Raw genomic sequence first — 15,000 nt, forward strand, 5'->3', positions numbered from 1 at the left:
TAAATCACACAAAGGATGAGTTACAGTACACTGTCTTTCTCAGACTAGAGTGTGAAGGCGAGGCTAAGTACTTGGTAACGTGCGGCAGCGGGATGGAGCCAATCGTCAGTCGTCTGTTGCGGGACTTGTGCTGGAAGCAAGGCTTTAGTACTTCCATTAAGCCCGTCACTCACGAAACTGGTATTCTAACCTTATATGGACCCAACAGGTGCGTGTCAGAACTAGAATATACTGTAAAAATCCTAGGGGAGTGAAGTTTGTTCGTTATCTCTCTCTCTCTCTCTATCTATCTATCTATCTATCTATCTATCTATCTATCTCTCTCTCTCTCTCTCTCTCTCTCTCTCTCTCTCTCTCTCTCTCTCTCTCTCTCTCTCTCTCTCTCTCTCTCTTTCTCTCTCTCTCTCTCTCTCTCTCTCTCTCTCTCTCTCTCTCTCTCTCTCTCTCTCTCTCTCTCTCTCACTCTCTCTCTCTCTATCTATCTATCTATCTATCTATCTATCTATCCATCCACCTAACTATATATTACCATATCTAAATCTTTCAGCTTTATTTAATTTCAGTCTGCAGGTACTGAGAGCGACGGACATCGACATGATAGCCATCCATCCAAACCGCCACCAGCTCGTCAGTCTCGCAGGAACGCAAGTACGTGTGTGCGGCCGGTCGGCTGTGTGCTGGGAGGTCCATGCAAAGGTCGAGGAACTTATAGCTGTCTACGAGGCGCTTACGGCTCTAAGCGACAGGTACAGGCTCATCAACGCTGGCTACTACGCACTTAATATCATCAGCTTAGAACAAGGTTCGTCTAAGTAAAATTATATAGAATGAAATCTACATATCCAATGGCAAACGTTTTCCATGTCTTTCTATACCAAAATATAGCTTCACGAACATTTTGAACGGCATGAAGGCGCATTCTTTCCTCAGGGAGCTGCAGCTGGAACTTAGATATCCGGAGGGGCGACACTCCCCTTGAAGCGGGTGTGTGGAGGCCTGGCCAGAACGAGGGCGAAGGTCAACGCCAGTTCTTGGGGCAGCCTGCTCTTTTGCGCCAGGCGGCCGAGGGTGTGACCAAGTCCAGAGTCCTACTAGAGCTGCCGGGGTAAGTATTCGTGTTTCCAACATTTCATTTTTTTCTCAATAATTTTCCTCTATAGACTATCAGCAGAATATGCTCCCTTAAGGAAACTTAACAAATTAAATAATATCATTTTAAACAAATAATTTATATATGTATTTTTTCGAAAGCTATTCAAGCATTATTGTTCACCTAATTTACACATTTGACACTGATTTATATCCTATATGCTATAACCACTTCGGTGTCCACCCCTCGTTGCTGCCACGATGCTCATTGCTTACTTGCAATTAGCTTCGTGCCCTGTAGCCTACTCTTTCCTTTATGGAATTTTCGGCATTTGGATAACTCTCTGTGCACCTTCTGGTGAACTGGACCCCATCTTCGAGCTCGTGCTCGGACGTGGGCAGACCTTTACCTCCCGCAGGGGAGGGTGTGTCTGGGGGGCCTTAGCGTGCCTGCCTTACGGTGCACAGAGAGTTGCCAATCTTTTTGCTAGGGACTGGTATGGCAGACCATCTGATGACTGCCACTCTAGATATTTCGTTTAGGAATGATAGGCAGGTAGAAACCCCTCCCTTCGTCAGGCCCTCAGCCTGGTTCTGTCGAAATAGCTGCTGCTAGACAGAACCGAACTCACGTCCGGCTACTGTAACAGCCTAGAAAGTTAGCTTCTCCCCCTCACTGTGGTGAATCAGCCTTTGGGTGGCTGTTTCTGAGGGTTAAAGAAACTTTCTTGAAAGGCGCTGGACTCCTCTTCCATCACTGAGGTGAAACAACCTTTGGGTGGCTGTTTCAGAGGGAAGAGGAATTCACAAAGACACAGGTCCTTTCCTCCCTCACTGAGATGAAACAACCTTTGGATGATTGCTTCAGAGGGATGAAAGGAACTGCCTGGCAAAAGTGCAAAACCTCCTTTCCCTCACTGAGGTTAACAGCCTTTGGATGGCTGCTTCAGAGAGAAGGGGGAACTACTTTGAAAAGACACAGGTCCTTTCCTTCCTCACTGAGGTGAAACAACCTTTGGGTGGTTGCTTCAGAGGGATGAAAGGAACTGCCTGGCAAAAGTGCAAAACCTCCCTTCCCTCACTGAGGTGAAACAGCCTTTGGGTGGCTGTCTCAGAGGGAAGGAGGAATCCCCTCGAAAAGACACAGGTCCTTTCCTTCCTCACTGAGGTGAAACAACCTTTGGGTGGTTGCTTCAGAGGAATATAAGGAACTGCCTGGCAAGAACGCAAAACCTCCCTTCCCTCACTGAGGTGAAACAGCCTTCGGGTGGCTGTTTTAGAGGGAAGGGGGAACTACTTTGAAAAGACACAGGTCCTTTCCTTCCTCACTGAGGTGAAACAAACTTTTGGTGGTTGCTTCAGAGGGATGAAAGGAACTGCCTGGCAAAAGTACAAAACCCCCCTTCCCTCACTGAGGTGAGGTAGCCTTTGGGTGGCTGTCTCAGAGGGAAGGAGGGATCCCTTTAAAAAGACACAGGTCCTTTCCTTCCTCACTGAGGTGAAACAACCTTTGGGTGGTTGCTTCAGGGGAACGAAAGGAAGTGCCTGACTAGAACGCAAAACCTCCCTTCCCTCACTGAGGTGAAACAGCCTTTGGGTGGCTGTTTCAGAGGGAAGGGGGAACTACTTTGAAAAGACACAGGTCCTTTCCTTCCTCACTAAGGTGAAACAACCTTTGGGTGGTTGCTTCAGAGGGATGAAAGGAACTGCCTGGTAAAAGTGCAAGACTCCTCTTCCCTCACTGCGGTGAAGCAACCTTTGGGTGGCTGCTTCAGAGGGCTGAGCAACTGGGGCTCCAAACAATGATGTCTCGTAGGTGGAAAGGCATCCCCTCTGGTCTCTCCCCAGGGGTTTTCACCTGCCCACGCGTTTGCCGTGTGTGGCAGCCTTGTGCGCTGTGGAGACGGGAGTCCTGGAGGTTGAGCGATGCCGTGAACAAGTACGCCCTGCAGCTAGCAACACGCCTATTTGGTCCTCTGTTCCAGCACGGTCACGGTCAATCGGCTGGTCTCCCCCGGGAGGCTAGGGTCAAACAGTCATGCCGCCATTGACATTCACAATGGTCCGTGAGCGCCGTCACAATGGCTATTGGCTGCGTATATCCTCTCATCACTCCTGTTGCTGTTAGACACTGGTTCTGACACTCAGCTTCCCCTTGTTGGACTCCGTGGTGGGTGGGGGCGTGAGAGGATGAAGCACTTACCTCTATATGGAAAGAATTAACAAACACCCCCCACAGACTGATAAAAATGTTGATGAACCGCGCAAGGCCCAGACCACGGCAGTCATCATGAAGCCATATGTGCATTCTGGTGGCAAAAGAAAGCCCCATGCACAGGATGACACTGTCACCCCTGTTGCTAAGATGGACAAGACCGAAGCCAATGGGTCTGTCTACCGAATAGTCAAACATCTTGACTCGCGAGCTGGCCTCTCCAGCCCAACAGCTAAGCCAGGGAGGCCCCTGAGTTCTCAGACGGGCTCCCCGATTGAGAGGGGAGAGCAGCCTGAACCAGCCGTTTCAGCTGCTGTCCCCACAAACAAGCCCGAAAGCCGAAAGGGCGGGCCGAATCGTCCGAGGCCGGCGACCGACTCTAATGAAGAGTCGGGACCCCCTAAACGCTTCGCCCAGTTCAAAGTGCCAGCTAAACCCGAAGGCTTCGACAATGCCTACCAATTGGTCAGGGCATTGGAGTTGCAACGGAAAATCCGGTTGTAGATCCGGGTCGCCCGAGATCAGGGCATGATCATAATGCCCAAAGATCAAGCTACTCTGAATTTCCTCCGGGAAACGAAGGAGCTAGCCGATGGGAGGAAAGTGAGTCTTTCCCCACTAAGTCCCGAGGAAAAGAGAACCAAGATGGTGTTACTTGGCTTCTCAGTCTCAGATGTGGAGCTGATCGCTTCACACCCACAGGCCGTGCAGGCTTCCCGAATGTCGAAGGGGAAGACTCCAACCAGGCAAGTCCTGGTGACCATGAAAGGTGCCCCAACCACTACCCTTGATCTGGTAACTGGGGCACGTGCCAGAACCACTTCGGTGTTTCAAGTGCCAGAAATACGATCACCACCAGGCTAATTGTACAGCCAAGCCTAAATGTGGTGTCTGTAGCAAGGCACACAACACAGAGGTATGCCTCAAGGCATACAAAGAGGAAAAGAGGGACACAACAGCCAAATGTCCCAACTGTGCCAAGAAGCATCATGCCTGGAGCCTGACTTGCTCTCTGTCAGGAAAGAGGCGGCCCTCAGGCGACAAGAGGTTGCTCAAAAGCGACCAGACTTTGTTCCTGCCCCACCGGGTACCCATGTCTGGGGAAGGAACAAAAGCGAAAAAGCCTCCCGATCTCCTAAGAGGAAGGAAGCCGCCCCCCAGCCGACACCGGATGTCTCCAACAAAAAGGAGTTTCCGACAATGCCAAAGAAAAAGAACCTAAAGAAAAAAGGTTCTAAGAGCAACACAAAAACCTCCCCAACAGATGATCATCTTCTCTTTGACAAGGACGATATGACTCTCCTGTTGCTACTGCTGTTGTCTCAGCAGTAGCAACAGCCCTGGGGAGGTCGAGTGAGGAGGCTGAGAAGACAGTTTCGGTCGCCATGACGACAATGACCCAGACTGTGGCAGCCCTGAAGGGAAGAAAGCTGGATAGAGCAAAACCAGACCCACCCTCACCCCAGGACGAGACTCCCCTCCCCACTCCAAACCAGGCCATGCCTTCACAGGCAGAGCCAAAACAGGCTGAATCTGTGCAGCCATAGCCAGACCACGCTGACCTTGCCCAGGCAAGGCCAGCCAAGAAAAAGCCAGAGAGAAAAGACGAACCAACCAAAGTCAGAGCTACCAAAGGCTCTCCACCCCCCAGTGGACCCAAGGATAGCCTGACAAAAGACGAGGAGCCCTCAACCAGCGAGGACCTCGCAATGGAGTTGTCAGACTCCGACGATGTCTCTGATGTAACTATCACTGAGTAACATCATGATACACGATCTAAGCATCCTACAGTGGAACATCAATAGCTTCTCTGCAAAGAACGCTTTTCTTCAAGCAGTAGTGCGATCAAGGAACATTGACATTGTCATGCTCCAGGAGACATTAACAGTGGACACTGTTCGCTTCTCAGGGTATCATGTCTTCACACTGCCACGAACACCTGGCAAGAGAGGCTTGATCACCCTTGTGAGAGCAACAATCCCCTGCTCCGCAATAGCCGATGCATCGCACTGTGGAGACGATGTTGAATCCCTTGCTGTCGAGGTTCACCTGGCCGGGGGGCCCCTCAAACTGTACAACATGTACAGCCGGCCAGGATGTAGAAGCTTAGACATCAGCCAGGTCTGTGCTTCTGCTGCACACGACCGAGTGATCATAGGGGGAGACTTCAATGCACACCACCCCATCCTGGTTCCCTGCCGGGCACCGGATGCGGCCGGCAGGGCCGGCAGGAGACATTCTCTGAGATCGCTCTCCTCAACACCCAAGAGCCAACGCATGTCAGAGGAGGGGTCCTAGACCTCACCCTGGCCACTGCGACTCTGGTGGGGAGGATTGGCTGGCGTGTCGATGAGACCGTCACAAGTGACCATTACGGCACTATAACTACCCTCATGGATGCTGGCCCAGCCGAAATCCTAAGACCGAATCCAAGATGGAAAACAGACAAGGTCAACTGGCAGGCGTTTCAAAACGCCTTGGCCCTCTGTCTGAGATGCAATGATCCCCCACAAAGCGAAAATGTGGAAGTGCTCGAAGCTAGCCTGCTAAACGCCATTAATGAAGCAGCCTCACAAACCATACCCAAAACTCGGCCTGGGTCCAGGAATCATAAAGACGCCTGGTACTTCAACGACGAGATCAGGGAGGTCAACCACAGGGTGAACATGTGCCGAAAACTATTCCGAAGGCAAAGAACCCCTGACAACTTATCCCTCCTAAGGGAGGCTGTCACATATGCCAAGGAAACTGCCAACAGAGTCAGGCAGGAAAAGTGGCTGGAATGGTGTGAGTCCTTCGACCACCAAACCACCCTTTCAGAGCTGTGGCAACGGGTCAAGCGAGCTACCAGCCGCTCAGCCCAGAGGTGCACCCATCACGACCCCCAAGCAGAGGCTAACAGACTGGCGCACGAGTTCTCTGCGAGAACGAGTAGCAACAGTCTGCCAGCCGAGCTGAGGGCAAGACAAGAGCGTCTACAGCCAGACAGACACGCTCAGATCAGAGAAAGGGCAGCCGAACCCGATAGCTCAGACGTTATCTTTTCTCTGGGGGAACTAAAGAAAGCCTATAAATCCAGTTTCAACACAGCCCCGGGCTCTGATGGGATCTCGTACCCCATTATCTCCCACCTAAGACTAGCAGGTGAGCTTGCACTCTTGCAACTCATCAACAAGTCCTGGGAAACTTCCACTCTACCCCAGAGTTGGAAGAGGGCTACCATAGTTCCCGTCCCAAAACCAAAGGAGCCGGGGAAGTACCGCCCTATCTCTCTGCTCAGCTGCCTGGCCAAGACGGCCGAGAGGATGGTACTAAGCCGGCTCCAATGGAAAATGGGACCCCCGCACGAACACCTCCACGGGTTCACAAGGGGCCTGGGCACAATCAGCAAGGGCCCAGCTGTGGTGGTATTCCTTGACCTGGAGAAGGCTTTTGAACTGGCAAGTCCGCTTGCCATTCAGGAAAGCCTGATCCAGAAGGGAATCAGAGGGAAGCTCTTGGCTTGGATAGGTGACTACTTCAGGAACAGGACTGCCAATGTCAAATTCCAGGGTCACCTATCGCAGCACATGCCGCTCGAAAATGGAACGCCACAGGGTGGGGTTCTCAGTCCAGCCCTATTTAACACTTTAATGTCCTGCATCCTCAACATAAACCTCCCAGTGGGGTGCAAGATTATCTCGTATGCAGACGAATTCGCTATCACCTCCACTGGACCACGCAGCCAGAATAAAGCCCAGCGTTGTCTATATCTCGTGTCAGAGGAGTGTTGTAGGACAGGATTAAAGATCTCTGCAGCCAAATCCAAAGCCATGGCTCTGAGACAGAGAGTTCGAGGCACAAGACTGAAAATCCAGGGAGTGGAATTAGAATGGGTCCAGGACTACCTATACCTTGGGGTAAGGATAGACCGGACCCTCTCCTTCCAGATGGAGGTCCAGTACCTGGTTGACCGAACCAAAGCATGAGAGCAATGACTGGGAGACGCATAGGGGCCAGACACAAAGTACTAAGATCATTCTATGTACATGCTGTTCGGCCCATTGTGGACTATGCCTCAGTCGCTCTAATTGCCGCAAAGAAAAAGCACACAGACAAATTAGAGACCCAGGATCATTCTGGGTGCCCCGAGGTGGACGAAGGTCCTCAACCTCCTGATGGAGGCAAACCTTCTCCCCCTGGACTCACGAATCGATCTAATGGCAACACAATTCCTGTCAAAGGTCATCCAGGCTCCCAGGAACACAAGCCTAAGACAAAAATTAGTCAGACGCCTCGAGCAAGACAACGAGCTCTTTGCAAACAACTCCTGGCTGTCTCACACAGCCAGGGTGTTGATACGCCATCAGCTCAAAGAACAGCTTCTTGCTAAGGGCATGGACTCCTCCCACCCCGACTTTGCCGAAGCCCCGCCGTGGGCACTGAGCCTGATAGAGTTCAACATAATGAGCCCGCCAATGAAAAAGAGCCTACACCCCATGCCTAGCCTAAAGGCAGAAGCCCACAGGGTCATTGCAGCCATCACACCTCCGGGTAGTAGAACATACTACACGGATGGATCGGTCGATCCCTTGAGCCACACTGCAGGCGCCGGCTTTGCAGCAAGGGACGCCACGCGATCCATGAGGGTAACAGATAACGCCTCCTCGCTACAGACAGAGGCAGTTGCAATCACGGGAGCCCTAGGCCACGCGTCCCTAAGGGAAGGACACGTGATCATACACACAGACTCCAGGGCAGCCATTGACCTTCTTCAGCACAGCTCACCCACAGACAACATCTACCTACTGACCACGATTCTCACAATGGCACAGAGAATTCTTGCTCAGGGTAGAAGAAGTATCATCAACTGGGTCCCAAGCCACATCGGCATCAGAGGGACCGAGTTTGCTGACAGACTAGCCGTCGCTGGCAGGGGTATGCCCCCAAATCCCATGACGATAAAACCGAGCCGAAAATTACTTATGGAGAAGTGTGCCTTGGTCGGTCGTACCTTCCTACGGCAGCTCCACAGAGAGGAAACGAGAACCTCCCCCTCGGCCAGCTGGTACTCAGACGCCACAGGCTATGAACCACTGGCACTCTCTGAAGTAAGCAACAGAGGTACCGAAGTCATTCTTCACAGAATGCGCCTAGGTTACCACTGTGCATGGCAGATTATCCCAACAATCGAACGCGATAAAAGGTGCTGCAAGCACTGCACTAGTGTGGCGAGCCGAACGCCACACTACTCCACTACTTAGAAAATTCCTGAGACAGGGACCGCCCACAACAGCCGCCGTGCTGGTAAAGAGGCTATGCGAAATGCTTACACCATGGCGGCAGGAGCGCCTGCTGGCAATCCCGCCGCCACGGTAAGCACCGACTGTCAGACAACTCAATGAGACAGCCGTAAAAAGCTGACACAGGCCGGGCCATATTTAGAAGGCCCGGGCGAAGCTAGAACTTCGCAAACCATAAAGAAGAAGAAGAGTTGATTGCAAACGTGTAATTTATTTAACCACCAAGAAAACCATAAAAGGCAAATAATAATGATAATGATGCTTCTTTAGCCTTTTTCTCTTGCATTTTCACAGTCATCTATGTACAGGTGTCCGCCGCTGTGGGGTGGCGAGGCCATCGTGAGGGACGGTGCCATTGTCGGCGGAGTTCGAAGGGCGGACCACAGCTTCGAGTGCGGGTGTCCGTTGGCTTCGGGGTACGTGGCGCATGCGAGGACCAACGCCCAGACTGCGCGCTCGCTCTTCCAGGTGTGTCTTGATGTGTATTAATTAATTGTTGATGGTTAGAACAAATAAATGTGTTAGACATCTAAGGCTATATATAAGTTTAGTTAATAAGTTAATAATTAGCCACTTAATTAGTACATTACTACGTGCATTCACCTCCAATGGAGGGGAATGCACGCAGGTGATCAGGCACTCTCAACCTGCGCGGTAGTTGTGGTTTTGCCGGTAAACGTTCTCTTGTACAAGGTCTAATCAGTTAATGAAGACTTTGCTGCGCCAATGTAAAAATTGGGTTTTCTCATTTTCTAATGTCAATATGGTGAACGCAAGAGCAGACTTGGTTTTGCTAACTAGTCGCTTAAAAGCTGGGTTACCATTTTGGAGGGGTTGTTGCGCTCGCTCTCGCTCTCTCTCTCTCTCTCTCTCTCTCTCTCTCTCTCTCTCTCTCTCTCTCTCTCTCTCTCTCTCTCTCTCTCTCTCTCTCTCTCTCTCATATGTGTGTGAGTGTGTGTGTGTGTGTGTGTGTGTGTGTGTGTGTGTGTGTGTGTGTGTGTGTGTATTTGTGTGTGTGTGTGTGTGTGTGTGTGTGTGTGTGTGTGTGTGTGTGTGTGTGTTTGTGTGTGTGTGTGTGTGTGTGTGTGTGTGTGTGTGTGTGTGTGTGTGTGTGTGTGTGTGTGTGTGTGTGTGTGTGTTTGTGTGTGTGTGTGTGTGTGTGTGTGTGTGTGTGTGTGTGTGTGTGTGTGTGTGTGTGTGTGTGTGTGTGTGTGCATGTGTGTGTGTTTAATTTTTTGTCTGAATTATACATATATTTTCAGACTAGTAGATGGGAAATAGAAAGAATGGGAGAACGTTTCCCTGCAGTCCTTCGAGAGTTTTAAGAAGTCTTCAGTAAGAATATTTCAGCATAAGAATCATTACTGACTACTAATTGCACTTCATTATTTGGGTGTGCGTGCATGTGCATGCATATCCATATATGTGAACTGATGTGTTCAGAAATAAGCTAGGTTATATGAATTTATATAAAAATACACCAACTCTTCAGCTGCCTTTATAAATAAAATATAAGCCTCACGCATTTGATTTCATTAAAGCCAAACTTCTACTGACGTCATCTGACTTATTGGTTAATTGGTTAATGGTTAAAAGCAAATAAATGTGCTAGACATCTAAGGTCATGTAGCACTATAGTAAATGGTAGTGACGGGTGGTTGAGTTAGTGATTAGTTGTCAAAGCTGGGCAAAGGAATTGATGAGTAAATGGGTTAAGGTCGGGTAAGGTAATGTAAAGGGGTTAGAGCAAGTGAAGGATGTATATGCATTTGAGGAATGAAAACAATTGTCAAAGCAGAAAGTGTGAGAAGCTGTGGGAGGGATCACGAAAAATCGGTCCCATTTGGCTGGGCTAAATAGAGTATTTAAGAATTTTGTAGAGATGGGGGTAGTAGAAGGACGGGGGCGTGTGGAAGAGGGAGTAGTGTTGAGGGAGGTAGTGTTATGGGGAGGTGGACAATAAGGTTGTAAGGTAGTAATAAGGGAGGATGGGGTAGTTGGGGCGTGTGGAAGAGGGAGTAGTGTTATGGGGAGGTGGACAATAAGGTTGTAAGGTAGTAATAAGGGAGGATGGGGTAGTTGATGAAGAAGGTTGTGGGGGTATAGTTGTTGAAGTTGAGCATGTTGGGGGAGTAGAAATGTCTCCTTGGGTGTTGATTAGGGTGGATACTGTACTAGTAGGCATTGAGGAGGGGATATTAGTTGTAGTGTTCAGAGCCGTGGTCAAAGGAGAGCCTGGGGTCAGGGAATCGGGCGAGTTTGAATTGGTGGAGCTATTTGATGAAGAGGCAAGCCTCATTGCCTCTAATAATGGTATGGTTAATGGTTAAAAGCAAAATAAATGTGCTATCTAATAATGGTATAAAATCTTCATTGTTGGCCATGGTAAGCCTGGAGTATGTTGGGGAGGGAAACGGTCCACCCCTCAGGGTCCCTTGAGGGGTAAGGGCTAGACAACTAAAGCAGGGGAATACCGTGCCCATGGCTCCCTCAGGCCGTTCAGGACTGGCACAAAGTCAGCCTTTCATCCTTTCAGCACGGCTCTCACACCTTAGGAAGTGGATAGTAGAAGGGGTTGGTGAAGGGACAGAAACGAAAAAGTAGGAGGGAAAAAAAAAGACCATGCAAAATTTGTTGAGTCGAAGGCTGAGTCCCAAGGTTGAGGAGTTCCCCAGCATTGGGTCCCAGTCTCCGCCTCCTAAGCCCCCCCACGACAACCTCGGGCAAGGGATTAGGGGGGAACTGACTTATTCAAATAGGTATACTAATTCTTGTCACATAATTTCTTGCCTATGTAAAATAATTCACACAACTGAAGTACAAGTCACATAAGAGGCAACAAATGCTCCATATATGATTGTAGAGGGAATCTTGCAGCAAATATATTTTTTGTAATAATGATTTTACTTTTGATAGTCGTTATTTGAAATCTTTGAATCAAAATAATGTTAACCTTGTGAATATAGTGTTATATCAATTAGCTATATAATTGTGAAACTGGTAAAAGGTGTAACTAATTCAGGATAATATACTAAAACTATATCTAAATGTTAAATTTATTTAAAGATATACATTTCCATGAGTTGAGAGGAAATAGAGGCATTTATTGGATGAGAAGACTTACAACTAGTAGAACATGCTGTCCATTTGGATCTATTTTGATAAAAACTGTTTCTTCTTTTCATTATGATAATCTATTAGACATCTATCTTTGTGAGCAATAAACAAACAGTTCTTAGGAGAAAATAACATGCTACCTTTACTCTTTATCTGTTAATAGTATATGGTATAAGGTTATTTTTTAGTGTAAAACATCATATTAACTTTACTTTTTTACCTAATAATGATAAAAACAACATTTAAAACATATATCCATATTGCATGATAGGAACAAAATAAAACCAAGTGATATGTAATAATGGAATACAGTGCCCCAATTCTTTACTTTCGACATATACACTAGATGGAACGAGCATGAAAAGCTAAGCATCATAATTCCTGCTTTATAAGCGTAATAAGTTACAGAGACTTCATTGCCCCAGTGAATCTTTTTGAGAAAATTCCATCTGGAAACCAATCACAGCCAGAGATCAGGCCCAGAGACTTACTGTATATTTATGTAATGAAATGATGTCTTCCTTGTTTGTTGTGTTCATGTGAAGTAATACATTAATTATTTTACTGTATAGGTAAGCCATCATTTCAGTACTTTCTACACTTCAAACTGACAAAAACATTATACACTCTGGTACCTAAAGGCCTAGTCAAAAGACTGGAAAACAGTCCTGAGGCTTGCCATGTTTTGTTCTCAAAGTCACTTTGACTAGCTAGAGACAGTAGGACTACATGCAGGTACTTCTCTTTGCCACTTAATTAAGAAACTGGTATAAAATATACATATTACCAAGTGCTGTGGCAGATGAGAATCCTACATATTTTATATGATCTTTTGATGAAGTATTTCTTCTCATTTGTTAAGCATTTTGATATACAGCTTGCTAGACTGCATATTCATAAAAATACCATATAAATCAACCTGCAGTTGTGGTTAAAGTGAAGTATTAGCTGAAATGAATTTAATATCATCATTTCCTTCATGTACAATGGCATGTGTATATCATTAATTAATATATCATTAGATACTATTTATGAAATTTAAGCAGTATTATGATATAGATAAGAGTATATTTTAAAAAATCATTCATCAAATCCACAGCCTGCACTAAACATAGTTCACTAGTTTGAACAAAAAACTTAACAGACAGTTGACACAAAGTGTGCTTTAATCAGCTGCTGAGAATAACTGGTCACATTTTAAAGGGCAGTAATTCTAATAAAAATACTTTACATATCCACCAACTATTTAAAGAAAAATATTATTAAGCCTCACAATTACACACATATAACCTATGTAGTAAATCAACCCTGAAAAAAACATACTCATTTAAGAACAATGATATTAATCAGGACAGAAGAAATGTAAAGATATGAGAGAAATATGGTTCCATGGATGATGGGGCTATTGAGGCACAGGTAAAGATATTTAGGGAGTTCTGTTTTTAAGTATAACTAATGAAAGACAATTAGTATGATTTGCACATTGAGAGTCAAATACAGAATATATCATCATATATAAAATCTAGGATATATTAGCTTCTATAAAATGTGGTGTACAACATCTTTTTGCAAGTATTAAATCTGGTTTGGGAACCACATTATAATCAACCCATTATATTTTAAGTTTCAAAAATTAGAGATAAGCACTGGACCATTAACAGCAAACCTGTGCCACTATATATCATAAAGCAATAAATGGACAAGATGTAATATATATATATATATATATATATATATATATATATATATATATATATATATATGACAAGATATTCTCAGTCCAATTATTTTCATCAGTACTTATACCATTCATCCTTAACAGAATACAGTATTTCTTGCCTACTATATATTACAAAATTATGAACTGTTGGGAAAAATGGATATAAGCTTCAATGTGAGTTACAATAACACTCCTAAAGGATGATGCACATTAGTATAGTAAAACTGAGAGGATTTCACATACTATATACCACCCTTCTCCAAATCAAAATATAAGTAAATATTTTGTTGTCATCATTGTGGAAAATATTGATAAATTTCAATAAACATGCAACCAGGATATAAGAGGAATACTGCAAGAACTAAGCAATATCATTCACATTTCTTTTTCAATATTCTATGAATCATGAAAGAATCCAGATATCAAGAGGAATCTGTCCTTATTACTACATATATTTATTTTTTACCTTTTTCATGCTTTTTAGTTTACTAATTACATGAGATAACACCTTTTATTAACCTGGTATAACTTTACTTCACAATAAATAATACTTGTGTCACAAATGTAAGTGATTTCTATTCATAAATATATCAACAATACATATAGCAAACTCAGGTTTTAATTATATACCTGACTTCACATTTTTCTCTTTTTTTGATTATGCTATTTCATTCATATATCATATTCATGGATCATACAAGACTAGTGAATGTATATTTACCAACAAATAATTCAACATATCATTTGAGACATGACAGTTGGACTAACTCCTTTTAAGCTTCTTATGTCACATGTGTGGCATTTACCAACGTTGTGACAAGCACAAGAATAGCATGCAATCAGAAACTAGATTTGAGATATTTGCTGCCATAAACCCTTGATCACCTTATTTATAATTCCTATACAGAGTTCTAGACCATAGGGAACATTGCACCTGGGTGTGTCTGGGGAGCCTGTGTGTGTGTTTGGCACTTGATAAGGTCTATTTCTTAGATATTTCATTCAATTTATAATCTCCTGGTCCCTTCACAATGCAGTGAAAATACCAGGTTATGAAGTATTAACTAAAATTGAAGTAAAAATGTTCAGTGATTAAAAAAAAAAGGGGGGAGGGGAAGCTCAATATCAACTGAAACCCAACATTTACTTAGTAACTAGAACAATGATTTAAAGCACACATATATATTGTATTTCATACCTCCTCTTGTGAATATAGATCATCATACTTCTAACTGGTGCCATGGAACCTATGTACAGATACTACATTGTTTACATGATAATTAGCTTATACATTTTTGATGCAATAAATACCCTGACAGAGTGATTATTCTACAGCATTCAATCTAGTTACATTGTGCAGGTCAGAAGATGCTCACATTCTCAGAAGCCATGCAAAGGAGCCAGATTGTGTTATACTGTCTAGGTAAATGTTGAAGATTCACAGAAGATTTACAACCCAACACACAATATCCCTATGCAGCTTTACAACATCAATCTCTTTCATTTGATATCAGAGCACAAACAGCAAGTATTTTCTGACTACATATAGATAGATAGATAGAAAGATAGATAGATAG

The 15,000-nt window shown here is 45.4% G+C and overlaps 1 protein-coding gene across 1 annotated transcript in view; it reads left to right on the forward strand.

The window, feature by feature from the left end:
- Nucleotides 1-10,096, forward strand: part of LOC125026237 (sarcosine dehydrogenase, mitochondrial-like) — a 16,803-nt gene extending 6,707 nt beyond the window's left edge. The window contains exons 11-15 of the mRNA XM_047614539.1: nucleotides 44-208; nucleotides 564-802; nucleotides 931-1,105; nucleotides 8,895-9,054; nucleotides 9,849-10,096. Of these exons, the coding sequence (XP_047470495.1) occupies nucleotides 44-208; nucleotides 564-802; nucleotides 931-1,105; nucleotides 8,895-9,054; nucleotides 9,849-9,911 (802 nt within the window). The 3' untranslated portion in view covers nucleotides 9,912-10,096. The remainder of the gene's footprint in view (nucleotides 1-43; nucleotides 209-563; nucleotides 803-930; nucleotides 1,106-8,894; nucleotides 9,055-9,848) is intronic.
- Nucleotides 10,097-15,000: the final 4,904 nt, after the last annotated feature.

The sequence above is a fragment of the Penaeus chinensis genome, chromosome 6, assembly GCF_019202785.1.
Source record: "Penaeus chinensis breed Huanghai No. 1 chromosome 6, ASM1920278v2, whole genome shotgun sequence".
NCBI classification, from domain to species: Eukaryota; Metazoa; Arthropoda; class Malacostraca; order Decapoda; family Penaeidae; genus Penaeus; species Penaeus chinensis.